Source organism: Antechinus flavipes, chromosome 4 (genome assembly GCF_016432865.1).
Source record: "Antechinus flavipes isolate AdamAnt ecotype Samford, QLD, Australia chromosome 4, AdamAnt_v2, whole genome shotgun sequence".
In the NCBI taxonomy this organism is placed as follows: Eukaryota; Metazoa; Chordata; class Mammalia; order Dasyuromorphia; family Dasyuridae; genus Antechinus; species Antechinus flavipes.
The window spans coordinates 38,710,270-38,728,674 of record NC_067401.1 but is presented as its reverse complement, the minus strand read 5'-3'; the positions used below and the strand labels follow the sequence as shown (position 1 = coordinate 38,728,674).

Genomic DNA, 18,405 nt, shown 5'->3' with positions numbered 1-18,405 from the left:
AGGGGAGGGGTCTTGATTCATCCAACCCCTTAGGGGCAAATGGACAGGCTGTTCAGGATGGAGAGAGGTGGGGCACAGCTGATGACTGGGAGGGCACACTTCTCTGGTGCCCTGCCTTTTATATAACTTGCCAAGTCAGGCTGGGCAGAAGAGCAGTAAGTGGAAGACCCAACTTTGCTGCATCTTGAATGTGGCATTTGTGAAAGAGAATGTCCAGACCTCCAGTGGATAGGAATTCACCCTGCCTCTTCCCCATCTATTTCTCTGAATTTATCTCCTTTTCCCTTCTTTTCCCAGTTCTTCTCCCCAAGTCAATAAATATTTATCAAGGGAGTAGAAAAGAGTTGGGGGAGGTGATGGTAATGGTAAAGTCTAGATAATGAAGGGTGGCTGACTGGTCTGAACCCTTTTTAAAAATGGAAGTTCTGGGAAAAACTCATCAAGGGGAGAAGATAGATGGATGGGTAGGGGGAAAGGCAGAGAAGGCATACCAATCCAGAGAATTAATGGCCTCATTCTATTTTTTTTTCAATTAACAAGCATTTGTTTTCCCATAGTAGAATAAAAAAAAAAAAAGAAAAACCTTTGTTAATATGCAAAGCCAAGTAAAATGTGTAAGATACATGGTCAAGTAAAACAAATTGCTGTGTCCAGAAATGGACACATTTTTTTTTTGCATTTTTGTTTTTCATTTAATTTATTTATTTTAATGCATAATGCTTTATGAATCATATTGGGAGAGAAAAATCATAACAAAAGGGAAAAACCATGGGAGAGAAAAAAAAAACAAAATAGAAAAAGGAAGTGTTGATTTACATTAAATCTCCATAATTCTTTTTCTGGATCCAGATGGCACTCATTGTGCATTTTGAGTCCATCACCTTTCTTTCAGGAGGTGGAGAGCATGAGAAGGTTTTATTCTTGAAATCAAGGCTTAGGCTTTGTGGCAACTCACTTCAACAAATCTACTTCTCATTGCAAACCCCTCTCTCCCTCTCCTCCCACTGGCTGGGATGGTGTGGACCCTAGAAAAGGGCCTGGGGAGTAGAAGGGATGCTGGGTATGTCCATTCCTCCTGATTTATCACCAGTAGGGAGTTGCAGAAAGAAAGGATGGAATAAGGCCCAGAATTCAGGGTGAGTTAGGTATTTTCTCCTTCATGATGGCTAATTGCTTTCCAATCAAGCTTGGATCTAGAATGCTGGAGTTCCCCTCCTTAGGAAGGAGATCCCCTAGCCTCCCCCAGCCATTTAATATTCCAGAAACTCATCCCATCCCTCCAGCTGCAATCTCAGCCAATTTTCCAGGAGAATCAATCCCGACAGAGTTGGGCAGTGGTTTTTAACCCACTCCCCCTACGCCCTCTTATGCAAGGAGGCAGATAGATATCAGCCAGTCATTTCGATCCCCCACGTGCAGAACCCCTTATCAGGAAGGGTAATCTCAGCCTTGGGGGCAGGCGAGCTGGGGGAGGCGAGGTGGGGAGGGAAGAATAGTTGGGGATCAGCATCAACTTCTCCTTCCCCTCCCTCCCTCTAGCCCCAACCACAGAAACCACTTAAAACCCAGCCTGGCTGCCTTCGCAGGGAGGTGCTTGAGGTAGTGAGGGCCTGGGGGTGAGCTTACCATGGGGACAGCAGAGGTCTAATCACTCCCGCCATTAGTTCATCTCCCGATGGGTTGCATCCCCACCCCTTAATCACCTTCAAGCCTTAGCTCAAGTCCGGCCATCTCTGTGAAGCCCGTTTATGTCTGACTGCATTAACTCCCAGGAAAATAACCCCCTTCCTCTGAATTTCTATAACTAAAATTTCTAAAACTGGTGTAGGGAGAAGCTGGAGCAGCGTTGTGACTAGCTGGGGTGGGAAAAATATTAGAAACAATGAAATTCAATGAGTACCAAGTCAATTCAATAAACCTTTCTTAATTCTTCTGGGGGCACACACACACAAATTCTAGGTAACTTTCTGGAGATAAATTTCCCCAAAGCCAGCTAGCCTAGTTCTCCCACAATCAACATGTGTCGCCGGGTCTGTGATGTCTTTTCCAGCTTGGTAGGCTCTGGATTTGCTAATCTTAGCTCTGCCAGTGTAGAAGAACCTACAATTATCTGGATGAGACTTTCAAGAAGAACCAGTGGAAGTGGATTGCCATTCGGACCCAGGCACTGGTGTCTTAACCTTTGAGAAGCTTTCCCTTCCTTGAAGACTCCACTTAGGAACTGCCTTTTAGGGGAAGTCTTTCTACCTCCATCCAACTCCTATTTCTCTCCCTGTACCCCTTTATTTAACTGCCTTGTAAGTACATAGATTTATTAACTTCATATTTTTGGCTTCCTTCATGTTTCAACTAAAGTTCTGCCTTCTACGAGAAGCCTTTGCTAGTCCTTCCTCATCGTGCCTTCCTTCTGAGATCATCTCTGATTTAGCTCGTCTATATCTGGTTTGTGCGTAGTTGTTGGTGTGTTGTGTACCCCTTTAGACTGTGAGCTTCTTGAGATTAATGACAATCCTCTCTTCCTGTTTTTTAAAAATTTTATTTATTTCATTTTTAGACTTATGAAATAAAACAAGCATTTATTTTAATAGAATTAAATTAAAATGAGTAGTATTAAATTTAGAATTTAGTAGTAGAATTTAAAAAAAAAGATGATTGTAGCCCCAGTGCTTGACATAATGCCTGGCATACAGTAAGTACTTAATAAATGCTCATTCACTTGACTATATATTTATATATATACTTGTCTCCTTAATTGGGATATAAGCTCCTTACATATAGCATCAACAACTACATACAGACCAGATATAGACGAGATAAATCACAGATGATCTCAGAAGGAAGGCACGATGAGGAAGGATTAGCAAAGGCTTCTCGTAGAAGGCAGAACTTTAGCTCAGACATGAAGGAAGCCAAAAATATGAAGCTAATAAATCTATGTACTTACAAGCTCTCTTCATTTTTTTTTTTTTGTACTTGTATCCCTAGTGCCTGGAAATGATAGCTACTTAATAAATACTTGTTGATTGATTGATCTTAGCTTTGATATATCTGGTCCCAGTGGTAGCTTTCATTATTGCTCACGAGTCAGCTTTTAGAGGGGTAGGCAGAGTCAACAACGTATTATGAAACTCCTTTTGATCTACTCCCCTTAGTTCAGAACTCAGGTGGGATAACTGGCTGGTGAGAGGTCCCACCATGGGCCTGAGGAGCCTTCCCCTTTTCCCCTTAACCACTAGACCCCATTTGAGTTCCTTGACTTTTCACAAGAGTTGGGGGGCCACTAATTCTTTCCTGCTGTTGAGATATAGTGCCAGGCTTTGACATTTGCCATGCCATATGCCTTCTCTGTGCCTTCCTGATGCCCAACACTGCCACCCGACCTACTGATATCCAAGCTGTACTTGAACCTTTCCCTCTGCAGCATCCTTAGGAATCTGGATCTTTCATATGCCCTTCCGTTGAGACTTTTAGTGTAATGACCCCCAATTAGAGCTTCTTGAGAACAATGACCACCTCATTTATTTCTATTTTTCACTAGTTCAGCAAGGTAGCACAATGGATAGAGAACAGTGGATAGTACAATAAAGTCCTATATAAATACTAGTTATTATTATTATGGTGTTATTATATTTTATATAGGGGCAGTTAAATGGTGCAATAGATAGAGTACTGGATCTGGGGTCAGGAAGACTTATCTTCCTGACTTCCAATATGGCACCAGACATTTAGTACCTGCGTGATCCTCGACAAGTAATTTCACCTTTTTTTTTTTGCCTCAGTTTCCCCATTTATAAAATGAACTGGGGAAGGAAGAGTCAAACCATTCTAGTATTTCTGCCAAGAAAACCCCAAATGGAGTCATGAAGAATCAGGTACAATTGAATAAAGTCCTTTATAAATGCTTTTTCATTCATTTATCCTTACTTACTCTTTTTTAGTTGCTTTTCTAAACAGACAGAGGTCTGGGAAAGATTACTTGGAAGTAATTGGGCTGACCTTCAGCAATGAGATGAACCAAATCAGTGCCAATAGAGCAGTAATGAATTGAACCAGCTACACCCAGCGAAAAAACTATGGGAGATGACTATGAACCACTACATAGAATTCCCAATCCCTCTATTTTTGTCCACCTGCATTTTTGATTTCCTTCACAGGCTAATTGTACACTATTTCAAAGTCGGATTTCAAAGTCAGCAAAATAACAGTTTGTATATGTATAGATATTTTGTATTTAATTTATACTCTAATATATTTAACATGTATTGGTCAACCTGCCATTTGGGGGAGAAGGGAGGGGGAAGGAGGGGAAAAATTGAAACAAAAGGTTTGGCAGTTGTCAATGCTGAAAAATTACCCATGCATATAACTTGTAAATAAAAAGCTATAATAAAAAAAAAAAGGAAGTAATAGTCTGCATTGGACTGAGCCTGCAACAGGAGAGATGGAAGCTAAACTTTAGGGAGGGGAGTTTTCAGAAATCATGAATAAAATAGTCAGGAGTTCTTGCTGATAAGTTGTGTTCCCACGATCAATATTTCTCAGAGCCAAAGAACTCAAGGCAAGAAATATGTTGAGTTCTAGTCTCATAAAATGATGAACTCAAAAAAGGCAAAGAGCAGAAGCAGTGTGGTCAAATAAAGCCAGTTTTCTGACAGGGAAAAAGAGGTCAAGAACACAGAGATTGTGCTGAATCTTGACTTTTGTCGAGCCCAATGACAAGGCCTAAGAGGAGGTCGGACACTAAGCAACGTAAGCATTTTGAACCAAGAGGAGATAGCAAGAGAAAGAGTCAAGTGATCTTGTTCCAAGCTTCATCTTTTAAATTTTCATAATGAGAAAAAATGTTGATGCTCTAATATTTACATTTCTTAGTCTCATATTTGCCATTTTAGAAAGGCAAAGGCTTGAGTAAACTAAGCCTTTGTGGAGCTTTTTTTTTCCATATAGGAAGTCAATTAGGGCTCCAAGACAGGGCTGAGTGTTGTAACTTTAATCGTATTTAAATATGTTTTCTAAGGAATCTTAGCTCAAAATGTTGTCATTCAGAAAGCCTGGTGGAGAATTTCAGTGGGTCTTTGATCAGTTTTACTGAGTTTATATACCTAGGCAAGCAAGGGGCACAGAATAGGGATATAAAAAATAAAGCCGGGGACAGTTTATAATGTAATCCTAATATATAGGGCAGCTGCATTGGGATTCAGCAAATCAGTTGTGAATTAATTCATTACCTTCAGGGGTTGCCCTGTTTCAAAGTATTATCTTAATGAAGTAGCTCCTTCCCAAACTTATTTTGGGTCCTATAATTTTCTGAGGGAGAACAATTTACAGTCCCTAGTGCTTAAAGACATGGCCTGTTAATTGAGAACTGCTGATGTTAATTATGTGCTAAGTGATAGAGTGAATGACAGCTGTAAAAACAAATGACTCCTAATAGGAAAACTTACATGGAGGTCACTGACTCTGGGAAGTTATGGGATCGTGCTGAATTCTGAGTCATGTTCAAATACCGTCTCAGACTTGTATTAGTTGTGTGACACTAGGGACATTTTTTCCCTTCTGTCTGCCTCAGTTTTCTCACGTATAAAAATGGGGATAAGAATGAGATCTACCTACCAGGGTTATTATGAAGATTCAATGAGATAATATGAAAAGCACTTTGTAAACATTAAAGTGTGATACAAATGCTAATTATTATTAAGGTGTTATTATATCTTATATAGGAACCTGTAGTGCATAGAGTGCTGGTCCTGGAGACAGGAGGACATCCTTCTAAGTTCAAATATGGTCTCAAACAGTTACTAGCTGTGTGACCCTGGGTAAACCACTCTGTTTACTTCAATTTCTTCTTCTGTTCAATGGACTGGAGAAGAAAATGGTAAACTATTCCAGTATCTTTGCCAAGAAAACTCCAAATGGGGTCAGGAAGAGTTGTACTGAAAAATGACTAAAATCATAAATATTTACATAGTTATTTATGTTGTCATATCCATACTAAGCTAAAAGCCCTATGAGGGCAAGATAACATCTATCTTAAACTTTGTTTTTTTCCTCAGTGTCTACCATTGTTCTCTTCAAACAAATATTTATAAAGAGAGAGACAGAGAGAGAGAGAGATGGAGAGAGAGAGAGAGAGAGAGATGGAGAGAGAGAGAGAGAGAAACAGAGACAGAGACAGACAGACACACACACAGACACACAGACAGACACACAGAGAGAGGCAGAGGCAGAGACATAAAGACAGAGAGATAGATGGGGAGAAAGAGAGAGAGACAGAGACAAAGAGTCAGAGACAGAGAGAGACATAGAGAGAGGCAGAAACAGAGAGTGTCAAAGAGAGACAGAAAGACGGAGAGAGACAGACAGACAGACAGACACACACACACACACACACAGACACAGACAGATACACAGACACACACAGAGACAGAGTGGGCGGGGAGGGAGGGAGAGAAGGAGGTGCATAGGGTGTTGGAGTTAGACCTGGAAGGAAGCACTGAGGAAAATCATTTAGTTCAATTTCTTATTTTATATATGAGGAATAAAGTGCAAATTTCAGGATCACAGAAACTAAGTAGAAGAGCCAGGATTCAAATTCAGGTTTTAAATTTTTTAAATTGGTGCATTTTGTTTTTACATCATCTAGATCCCCCCATGTATTTTGCCACTTCTGTCTCTCAGAGAATTATCGCACATAACAAGAATTTTTAAAAAAGAGGTAAGAGGAGGAAAAGTAAAAGGAAGAAAAAAGGGGAAATTAGCAAAACTGATCTTTACAATGAAAAAAAAAAAAACCTGACAATATATATGTAGTTCTAAATCTGTATATCTTCCCCTAATCCCTCCTCTGCAAAGGAATGGGGGGAATACCTTGATGTATTGCCTCTTTGGGGTCATGCTTGCATTCAAACTTTGGTCTTAATTAAAAAAAAATCGTTGTATTTTGTTTTTATATTATCTAGATTCCGCCTGAATTTTTCTTCTTCTGTCTTCCAGAGCATTATTCCATATAACAAAAAATTTTAAAAAAGGTAAGAGGAAGAAAAAAAGAGAAATTAGTGAATCTAACCTTATAATGAAAAAAAAAAACTGACATTATATACATTATTCTAAACCTGTATACCTCCCCCTTTCCCCCACCTCTGCAAAGGAATGGGGGAATACCTTGAAGAATTGCTTCTATGGGGTCGTGCTTGCATTTTGTAATTCTATGATATTCCATTGTTTTGTGGCCATTTTCTCAATTTCCATTTTCATAGTCACTGTGTATATTTTTTCTTGGTTCTGTTTACCTTAAATCAATTCATGCAAGTCTTTCCAGGCTTCTCTGTATTTATAAGCTTTATCTTTTCATGTAGCACAGTACTATTCACGGCCACAAGTTGTTTAGACCCCTTATCTTGGGTAAATTGCACTAGATGCTCCCTATGTCCCTTCTGGCTCAGATTTTGGGACCGTTCAGTGACTTTGTGTCTCTGTATAAATTCCAGGAGATGAGAAAAAGTACAAATTGGCCAGGGAGACGTCCCAGATTCTTTGGCCAATGCTTCCCTCTAGTGGATATCCCTAGTACAGCTGGGGTTGTTTAGTTGTATTGGACTCTTGGCAAAGATATTAGAGTGGCTGGCCATTCACTTCTCCAGTATGTCCCCATTTTACAGACGGGGAACTGAGGAGAATAGGGGTTAAGCCACTTGCTCAGAATCACACAGCTAGTAAGGATCTGAGGCCGAACTTGAATTCAGATCTTCCTAACTGGTGCTCTATCCATTATACCACCTAGCTGCCCCATGCTTAGGGGCAAACCAAAAGGGGTATTTATTACTTTGGGAATGGAGTGAGGAACGATGGGAGTGAAGCTAGAAGTGGGAGAGAGCGGGAGAACCCGAGAGCAGAAGCTGCGAGGGAGGAAGAGGGAAGAATTCGGATCTCATGCTGGCACTAATAGTTGGCAATGCCCTTTCTTATCTCCTCCCTTCCTCTTGGAAGATTGAGCCAAAAGGAACAGTCTCCTGGGAAAGTTTAAAGGAGTAAAAAGGTCAGAACTGACGTCAAGGGATGATCCAGGTAGGATGTAAACACGGAATGACCTACATTTTTTTTTTTTTTCTGTGTCTGCCCAAGCAAGACTGATTCAGCAATCTAAAACGTGTGCTCCTGGGGGCTTTTACCTTATTCATTTAGCAACAAAACACTCCAGGGGTGGGCTAGGCTCGGCCTTTTATAGCCCGCAGCCTTTGGAACTAAGCTGTGTTTAGTCTTTATCCGCTGGGAGCAGACAGCTCCTTGACACTGTGACCCCACAGGTACGAGAATGTCGATGTATTGGGATGATTCGTCTCCAAATATGGTCTCTTTTCATTGGATTTCTCCCTTCCTCTCACCCCTTTCTTTACTGAAACCTTCAATCGATCACCCAAAGTAGCCTTGCTGTGGCTGCATTTTCCTGCATTTGAAATTTTGACTCTATATTAACCTGCTCATTTCTATAAGATCAAATCTCATCCTTTTGTAGCTCATTCCTTTTCATAGCCCACCCATGCCCCGCTTACCTCACCTCTGAGCATCTCTCTTTTTGCACCTGCTCCTCGGTCATTGAATGCACATACCCAGGAGTGCTTCCTGGAAACATGACAGTTATGTTACCACACCTCAGTTGGACTGTCAGGCTGCAAACATTTCTTCCTGAGGGACCTTGTCATCCCCCCACATAACCTGTTCTGAACCCCCTCTTCTTCCTTTTTTTTTTTTTTTTTGCTGAGGCAATTTGGGTTAAATGACTTGCCCAAAGTCACACAGCCAGGAAGTGTTAAGTGTCTGAGGTCAGGTTTGAACTCAGGTCCTCCTGACTTCAGGGTTGGTGCTCTATCCCCTGCGCCACCGAGCTGTCTCCCAAACCCCCTCTTCTTAAACTATACTCATCCTACATTCCTCATTCTCTCCTTGTCTCCTTGCCAAAGCCAGCTCTTCTTCCCTTGACTCCATAATAAAAATGAAAATAGTCAGCACTTATATAGCACATTTTACTCATGTTAATTGTCACAACAGCTCTGTGAGACGGGTGCTATTGTTATTTCTATTTTAGGATAGGAATAATTATGCTATTAATGATGCTATTATTATTTCTATTTTACAGAGGAAGAAAGAGAAGTTGAGAGAAATTAAGTGACTTACCCAGGTTCACACAGCTAGTAATTGTTTGAGGCAGGATTTGAACTCGGGAAACTGAGCCTCCCTGACTTCAGGTGGGATACTCTGTGTACTTTGCCACCTAGCTGCTAGATAAAGTGAAAGTTCCTGTTTAGTGAGAAAGGCACTGGATTGTGAGCCAAAAGTTTTTTGCTTTATCACTTGCTGTTAATTGGTTTGTGCAAACTTGGGCAAATCAATGGTGGAATCCTGGGACTTGGGTTCAAGGACCTGGATGGAAGTCACTGCTCTGTGGCTTATTATCTGCTTATTACCTTGGACGCCAGCTTTCCCTGTGAAAGGAGAGAAGTGAAAGAACATCAAGCCCCCCATCCCTGCCAGCCCTCTCGTTCCGTGATTCTTGAGGGCCGCACAGTCTTCTGATTGTGTTCAAGAAAGGGACTCCCCTTCATGGGGGTATGAGGTGGGAATATCAAACACTAAGAAAGCCAGAGAGCTGGACTGAAGGCTGAACCAAGATTTTATTAACAAAAATAAATAGATTCATTACAAGTGAAAAGGTGGAGAGATTAAGGACAGAGCTTGAGGCAGGACTGGGGAAAGAGCGATGTGGGTAAAGTCCTGAGGAGGGGAAGCACCAGGGAGGACCCTCCACTCTTAGGAGCCCCCAGAGAGGATCACTTCCCATGTTCTTGGCTGACCCTGGTGCTCCTCCCCCAGCCCCCAGCCCTAGCGAGGGAGGAGGGTGACAAGAGGAGCCTCGTACTCTCCCAGCAGCACATCCCTGCGCAGACCAGCTCCCTTGTCCAGCACTTTGGCCTTCAGACTGTGGGTGGCCAGGTCAGAGGGCTTAAGCCCCTCAAAGAAGAAGTCCTCATTGAAGATGGGGTTGGAACTACACTTGACCGCCCTGCTGCGTCCCTGCGGCCAGCTTCCAGGCCTTAACCGAAACAGGACGCAGCAGCCGCCGCTTCCCTTGGGTCCCCTTCGCCCCTGGGCAGCCCCTCAGCGCTGATGAGCCGGACCCTCAGCTGGCCCAGCCCGGCCTGGTACTCGGCGGACAGCCGGAGCTGCCCACCCCGGGGGGCCAGACTCACCACACTTTCTTTAGTCACCTGGAGCTGGCAGCATAGAAAGTCCAGGTGGAAGAGGGGCGGTGTTGGGGGACCCAAGTGGTGGGCAATTTGGGGACCGGAAAACACGGTGCTCTCCTCCTCAGCGGGGAGGAGGCCTGGTCCGGGGAGATGCAGACTGGGGGAGCCTCGGTGGGGCCCGCTGGGGCCTGGCCGGAGTGAGCCGAAGGGTGAAGGCTCGGGCGAGGAGGCTGGCTCACTCTCCAGAGCCAAGCAGAGGCGCAGGTCTGGGGACGAGAGGTGCAGTTGGGGCTTGTGTGGGGGCCCCGAGAGAGGGGCCATGTGGAAAAGGGACTCTCGGCGCCGGGTGTGCGGGCTCTCCAGGAGAAAGGCCCAGCCTTCTTGTCCAGCCAGATGAGGCAAGGAGCAGGCTGCTTGGATTTCTTGCCCCCCAGTCCAGCCTGTTTCTCTCTCTGGGTCTGGTTCAAGGCCCCCCATGTTGGAGAGTCTGGGAGGGATAAAAAACTGGGGTATTCGGTCTGGAGTTAGGACATTAGGGCAAGCAGAAGAGGATGTCCCAGGGGGCTTTCTGCTGGGGAATAAACCATGGGGTCTCCATGACGTCCCAGGCTCTACCCTCCCTCTCTTGTAGCCTGCTTTCTCGAAGAGCCACATGTGCCTTCAAGAGGCACAGAGTAACAGGAGTGAGGGGGAGATGGGAGAGTCCAAATCCACAGATGCAGGCTGAAGGTGCTGGGCTAGGAGGGAGAAAAACAGAATCAGGCTTTGGGGGCTGCTGAGTTAATCCCAATAACCCAGGAAAATGAGAGTCAGCAGCAGAGGGAGGCCCCTGTACAGAGAAGCACATATCAGACAGAAACGTCCTTTCCACAGAGAAATAGTAATGCCTGAGGAGAGTCGGGCTTTGGGCAACTAAGTAGCACAATGGATAGAATCTAGTCTTGGAGTTAAGAAGACCTGCGTTCAAATCCTCCCTAGACACTTAGCAGCCATGAGACTTTCAGTAAATCACTTAACCTTTCTGATTTCCTCATCTGTGAATCTGGACTCAGTGACCTCTAAGCTCCTTCCAGCTCTAAATTTACAAAAATTGGGCTTGAAGGCATATTACTCAAGCGATATGATTTTAGATTAATTAATAGCAAGAGACAAAGATCACCGTAGGGCCAGACGTGTTCACACACCTGGGTCCCCATATATACCTCCAGGCCTAGGCTTCCTCAGGCGGACCCCACTTTCCCTGCATCTCCTCCACACCCCTTCTTTCTCTGAGGTCGGGGGCCCCTCGGCTTGGTCTACTCATCCCTCAGCTTTCCCTTTTCCCTGTTGGTGAACCCTTCGCTGCTTGCCCCCCTCTTCATCCGTGTCCGCCTGGGCCCACCATCCCAATGTCTGCCCCACCTGCAGCTCTCCAGCTCCACGGATCTGTTTGGCTGAACTTCCTCCTGACCAGCCCCGGACTTGTCTCCTGAGCTCCTTTAATGACCTAAGGTGAGTGAAGGTGGCGGGAGAGGAGGGGCTGCTCCTTCCCTTATTCCAGATCCTCTCACAAAGTCCTGATGCATCTGGAGCCTATGGGGTGTGCTGGTCCAAGGGCAATGTCTGTCCTTCTTCCCCATTCCCTCCCTTTCTCACTTCCTGTCCCACCAGCCAGTGGGAACCTGTTATTGGAGCCAAGCACAAAGGAAGCATTCATTAATTTCCCCCCCACCCCCCAGATATGGTTACTCGGGGAGCTTCTGGTCCTCTCTGAGCTTTTTTGAACCACCCTCACTCCTTTTCCAGCTCTTTCCTGGGACCGATCACCTCCCGCATTCCTGGGCTCTTCCCTGGATCCCCAGGGTTCCCCACTCCTGGGCTCCCCAGCTGCCCGTCCCCCTGGGTCACTGGGGGGGAAGTCACTTTGTCCGAGGAGCCCAGGCCCTGAGGGTGCCGGGGGGGGGGGGCTGAGCTCACCTGTTGCTCTGTCTTGTTCTGGAGAGCAGGGGAAAGGGAGAAGGGGCAAACTATGTTCTCTACTCATGTCTGGAGCTCCGTCCTTCTGGGAGGAGCCCGCAGGGGCTGCGGCGGCCAAGTCTGACCTGTTTTCCTGAATAAACACTGCAGCTCTGTCTCTGTGACCATGGGCCCAGCCTCCTTAACCCCTTCCTCCGGGAAGGGTCTGGGGCCGACCTCTTCCCTCAGAAAACTCTCAGGGAGGAGCATAAGGGAGCACCTTCCACCACCACTTCCCGTGGAACTGAGATAACTCTTAGCCTTAGGCGAGGGAGGGGGCCCAAGGGCTCCCATCACCGTCTCCCTTACGGCCCTGTGCCGGGGGGCCTTATGAGGTGATGATCCCACTGCTGGTAGAGATAACCAGTCCTCTCCTTAGGTGTGGCAAGAGCGAGCCCCTAAGCCATCTTAAAAGGCCATACACTCGCCCCCTTTTGCAGGGGCAAACACCCACCGCGACACTTTATTAAACAGTACCAGGGAGGACTTCTCGGCCACCCTCTCCAGTGTTTCTCAGCTTTGGGAAGAAGGACAGAGCTGGGGAATTTTAGACAGCCAGGGCTTTCAGCTCTCAGGAGTGGGAAGAACCTAGAAGAATCCGGGTGTCTTTGGCTACCTTTGAATCCTTTTTAGCAGCTCTAGAATACTGGATGGCAGTATCCAGAGAAGGAAGAAGAAGGTGGAAATGTATGTCAGATGTATATTCTCCATCCTTAGCTCAGGATGTGAGGGTGGGGTAGGGTATCTATGGGGTCTCTGGCCCTGAATATGGGACCTGGGGAGCCTCCGAGGAGGTCTGTCCCGGCTCATTGTGCGAAGTCTTTTATCAAAGATCCCACTCCACTGGGGACCTTATTTTCTCCTTTCCCTACTTTCGGCTCTGATCCCGAGCATAGCCTGAGTTAGTGAGCCTCTCCAAGTCCTTCCTCCTATCTGACCAGTGGGACCAAGCTTCAGCAGAGAGAGGAGCCTGAGTTGGTTATTTTGTATCAATTTAAGTTGTGTGACAAACTCTAATCAGCGATAACATGTAGCTAGAGTGTGAAGTGTAACCTTTTTTTTCCTTCAGTTTTTTCATCTGGAAAAGGAGGATGCTAGACTAATTGCTTTCTCGGTTTTGACATTCTGTGATGGGAAAGGATTTGACCGGCAATTACTCTTGCTTCTGGACTTTAATAGGAAGCTCTTTGGGATCAAAAAGAAATATTATGAGTAACTCACAAATTTTTATTTGGCAATGGAGCGAGTTACTCCAAGTGAGCCAAATGCCTTCGTGTGTCCGGTTGGAGGTGATCGGTCAGTCACCATGGACATCTTGATATCATCTTATGTGAATGGTTATTGTACAAAAGATTTCCGTCATTTGATGGTCGAGTGCTTTTGATGGCTGAACAAATGTGTTTATTTGTCCAGTTTATTACTGGTGACTTGGATGTGACAAGTACACTGAGTCCCATGGTTTGTCCATTGTTAACCTTTGTTCAGTTTGATGTAAAAGCGAGTTTGCATTTTCTGAGGGAGATGGCATTGAGTGGTGTGGAGGAAGACTGGTTTGGGAATCAAGAAACCTAGGTTTTCATTCAGTCTCTGCAACTAGCTGTGCATTTGGACATGTCACTTCACTTTTCTAGACCTCGGTTTCCTGATCTGCAAAATGTAAGAATCTTTTAGAGGTCTTGCTTTGTGCAAGACGCCTTCTCTTTCTACCTTCCTCCCTGCTCCCCCCTCCACCTTCCCTATTAGGTTACCTTCTATCTTCACTGTATGTATATGTTTGCTCATTCTCTTCCTCTTTCAAATGTGAGCTCCTTAAGGGCAGGAACTGTGTTTTTATTTGTCTTTTTAGCAGCTCTAGAATACTCAAGCAGGGCTTGAGACATTGCCTGACACAAGGTAAGAAATGCTCATTGATTGGCTGATTGACAGACTGGACCAGACCAAAGAGCCTAAAATCCCTGTGAATATACATCAGGAATCTGGGACTGAAGGATAAATAGGGATCAAACGGCTTATACTTTCTGATTAAATTGGGGTTAGTTAGTTGAGTATGACTGTATAGAAGCCAGCTATTTAAACCAGAAGCATCCTAGGGGACATAGAATGTGAATTATTTGCTTAATGGAAAGATCAGCTCCAATTACCCTTGACAGGATCACAAACCAGGAAGAATTAGAGGAAGGAACAGCAGGGAGAGAGGAAGAGAGGGAGAGAAGGAGAGGGAGAGAGGAGGGGAGGAGAGGAGAAGGAGAGAGAGAGAGAGAAAGAGAGAGGAGAAAGGGGAGAGGGGACAGAGGAGAGGAGAGAGAGAGGGGGCAGGGAGGGAGAACAGAAGAGAAGAGAGAGAGGGAGAGGGAGAGGGAGAGGGAGAGGGAGAGGGAGAGGGAGAGGGAGAGGGAGAGGGAGAGGGAGAGGGAGAGGGAGAAGGAGAGACAGAAAGAGAGAGAGAGAGAGAGAGAGAGAGAGAGAGAGAGAGAGAGAGAGAGAGAGAGAGAGAGAGAGAGAAAGAGAGGGGGGAAAGGGAGAGGGGACAGAGGAGAGGAGAGAGGGGGGAGGGAGGGAGAACAGAAGAAAAGAGAGAGGGGAAGAGGGAGAGGGAGAGGGAGAAGGAGAAGGAGGGAGGGGAAAGAGGGAAAGAAGGAGAGGGGAGGGGGGAGGGAGGGAGAGAGGGAGAAGAAGAGACAGAAAGAGGGAGAAACACAGAGAGACACACACATATACGGAGACAGAGAGACAGAAAGAGAGAGAGAGACAGAGAGATCACATCAGCACATCAGTGTCTTCAATTAAGAAATGGACAGGTAGCATGCAGGGACATCTTTGGATTGGCTACTATTATTCTTGCTCTTCCAGCTCCAGCTGAAGGAAAACTCCTGAAAAAGAGACAAGAGCAAATCAGTGCTGGGATTGGTTTCAAGGTCCATGAATAAACTTTGATCCCAAACTGGGATTTCTAAATCTGCACAGACCTTCCCTCTTTCCCCCTCCCCCAACATCAGCATCATTGTTAAGGGAAAGGGAAAAAAAAATCTTTGTTTTTAAAAAAGCAATAATAAATAATACTTATATCATTTATGTAATAAATAAAAGACCTGGACCATAAATAAGTCAATAAATAAAGATGTTAGACACTGTGCTGATACAAAGATAGGTAAAAGAGACTCCCATCCTCATAGAATTCACAGTTTAGCAGGGGTGGGGGAGTAGCGGGGGGTGGGAGGTAGAGCTACAACTATGTTCCAATAAGCTCTATATAGAATAAATTGGAGGAAAGGCACTAGAATAAAGAGGGATTCCTGGAAAGAGGGCATTTTAGGGGGCACTTGCTGGAAGCTGTGATAGCCAGAAGGTGGAGATGAGGCAAGAGTTTAGCTCTAGAACTATCTCTGTCCGTCTCATTCTACGATTTTAGACAAGTCACTTCACTTTCTCACCTGTTTCAATAAAATAAAGTGGTTGGACTCTAAGGTTCCTGTTCATCCCTTTTAGAACATAAGCCCCTTAATTTGGGACTCTCTCTTAACCGACCTATCACGCTCTCAATGGGAGAGTTCATTCATTCTTTATTAGCTGATATATACACATTTTTCCAAATTTCTGTTTTGCTACAATTTGGATCAACAGGTTTCTTTGCTGGAAAAAAGAATGTAAACAATTTGAGTTTCACTGTTGTCTTTATATCCCCTTGGCAATAATAGGTGCTTACTAAGTGTATATTGATTAATAGTCTATAATTTGGCAGGATATAAATTAAACAAAGACACCGTGCATTCTAAAAACAGATGGAAATTGGATTTTTTGCACTAGATAATTGTTTTTGTCTAGTTTTGTGATTTCATCTGTATAGGAAATGCCTTCAAATAATGCATATGGGCAATTATTGTGAAATTAAGGGACTTGTCCAGGGTCCCACAACCAGTACATGTCAGAGATGGATCTTTTTCCATTTCTTTCTGATTTGGAGGCTAGGCTGCTACTCTTGATTTATTAACTACAAGTGAATTACAGAGGGAGGGTACTAACAGTTGGGGAAGGAGTGGATCAGAAAAAGCTTCATGTAGAAAGTAATGCTAGAGTTTCATTTTTAAGAAAGAGAGATTCTTCTAGACAGAAGTGAGGAGAGAGTGCATGTTCCAGGAAGGCTGGTAACTAGAGAGAGCAGGAGGAGAGACAGGGCCAATTTGACTGGTTCACAGAATTCAGTAAGAATTGAAAGACTGAAGCATTCTGGAGAGCAGCTTGAGCTATGCCCAAAGGGCATCAATGTCTCTACTGGGTCCGTATTCCAAAGAAATTATAAAAAAGGAAAAGAACCCACATGTGCAAAAATGTTTGTAACAGTCCTTTTTGTAGTGGCAAGGGAAATTGAGTGGATGCCCATCAGTTGGGGAATGGCTAAACAAGTTATGGTATATGAATGTTATATTATTGTTCTGGAAATGATCAGCAGGATGCTTTCAGAAAAGCCTGGAAAGACTTACATGAACTGATGCTGAGTGAAGTGAGCAGAACCAAGAGATCACTGTATATAGTAACAAGATTTTGTGATCATTAACAGTGATGGACTTAGCTCTTTTCAACAATGAGGTAATTCAAGGTAATTCCAATAGATTTGTGATGGAGAGAGCCATCCACATCCAAACAAAGAACTGTAAAGACTAAGTGGAAATCCAAGCATAGTATTTTTACTTTGTTGTTGTTGTTCACTTTTTTCCTTTCTTGTGTTTTTTTCACTTTTGATATAATTTTTCTTGTATAGCATGATGAATACAGAAATATGTTTAGAAGAATTGTACATGTTTAATCTATATTGAATTGCATGCTGTCTTGGGGAGGGGAGGGCAAAGAAAGGGAAAGAAATTTGAAAAATAGGGCTTTGCAGAGGCGAATGTTGAAAACTGTCTTTGCATTATTGCATATTTGGAAAAAATATAATACCCTAATAAAAAAGATAGGTTGAAGCCAAATTGTGAAGGGCTTTAAAAACTAAACAGAGGTAAAATCTTAGAAGCCATAGGGAGCCACAGGAAGCTATTGAATAGGGGAATGGAATAGTTAAATCTGAGCAAGGAAAAATCATTTTGGCAACAGAGAGAAGGATAAATTGGAATGAGGGAAACTCATTGGGAGAATGTTAGGAGGCTGTTGAGATAATCTAGGCAAGAGCTGATTTAAGAGAATGAACTGAGGTGATGGCTATGTGAGTGGAGAAAAGGGATCAGATGGGAGATAGGTTGTGGAGATAGGTTGTGAAGGGAGAAATGATAACATTTGTAAACTGATTGTCAGGTAGATGGGATAAAGGGCTGAGGATAATTCTGACCCCCGGAGCCTTTCCTTAGAATCATAAGGTCATAGTTGAGGAGTTTGATATGACATCAAAGACACCAGTTAAGTGATTTGCTCAAGAATATACAGGGGGTGAATGGCAGAGATTAGAATCACCCTCAGATAGTCTGCCCACTGTACCTGTCCCATGATCTTCTCTTTAGTGGTATCCCCCAGTAGTTCCCTTCTCCTTCAAGTTCATCTCCCCCTCCCCCTTCTCCTCCTTTTTCTTTATATGGTCCCCTATCCTTGATGGAGTCTGCTGAGCTGTCCAGCATGGAAAGATCCCTAGAAAGGCTTTATGTCTTAATGCCCTTACCTGGTTTCCAACCTCCTTCTTGGACTTATTAGACAATTTGTAAGCTCTATTTCCCCCTTATTCCTTCTTGCTCAATTCCCAAAGAGATGAGAAATTGGAAGACTGGGCTCGTGCTCAAGATGAGATGCTGATATTCTCTTTACCTGAAGCCTTGGCAAAGAGCACCTGCTCGTCAGGGCTCAGGGCAATGCAGGACAGGAAAATCTTCTGGTCCTCTATCTTTTCGACTTCCACCTTCAGGAGGGCCACAGAGCCCACAGGGATCGGACTAGGAATGAAGGTAAAGGTCAATTGTTACTCTTTCAAATCCTCTGTTCCCCAGATTCTAGATGGGGCTGCATTAACTTTAACCAAGTTAAGGACTTGGTTAGGACTATGTGATTTACTGGAATCTGTCAGGGCCTTCTTATCTCTCTTTCTGGTACTTCCAATTGGCTTCTAAAATCTTCCCTCAAGTGACCTCCTTCCCAATTTTACCAACCTCAGTCTTTTTGTTCCTGGAGTATCTCAGACTAATTCTGGCTT

At 44.2% G+C, this 18,405-nt stretch overlaps 2 protein-coding genes across 3 annotated transcripts in view; both read right to left on the bottom strand.

Moving 5' to 3' along the window:
- Nucleotides 1-9,649: 9,649 nt before the first annotated feature.
- C2CD4D (C2 calcium dependent domain containing 4D) lies at nucleotides 9,650-14,601 on the bottom strand. Its single transcript, XM_051992602.1, is given in 4 exon segments — nucleotides 9,650-10,124; nucleotides 10,127-10,978; nucleotides 11,643-11,902; nucleotides 12,198-14,601. Coding segments are annotated over 2 exon segments (1,089 nt in total). The 5' UTR covers nucleotides 10,896-10,978; nucleotides 11,643-11,902; nucleotides 12,198-14,601; the 3' UTR covers nucleotides 9,650-9,804.
- A 154-nt stretch (nucleotides 14,602-14,755) lies between these two features.
- THEM5 (thioesterase superfamily member 5) overlaps nucleotides 14,756-18,405 on the bottom strand; it is a 25,237-nt gene continuing 21,587 nt past the window's right edge. For both annotated transcript variants that reach the window (XM_051992601.1, XM_051992600.1), the window contains exons 5-6: nucleotides 18,024-18,148; nucleotides 14,756-15,106 (exon numbers count right to left, since the gene is read on the bottom strand). In XM_051992601.1, coding sequence (XP_051848561.1) covers nucleotides 15,069-15,106; nucleotides 18,024-18,148 — 163 coding nt within the window. In that variant the 3' untranslated portion in view covers nucleotides 14,756-15,068. The remainder of the gene's footprint in view (nucleotides 15,107-18,023; nucleotides 18,149-18,405) is intronic.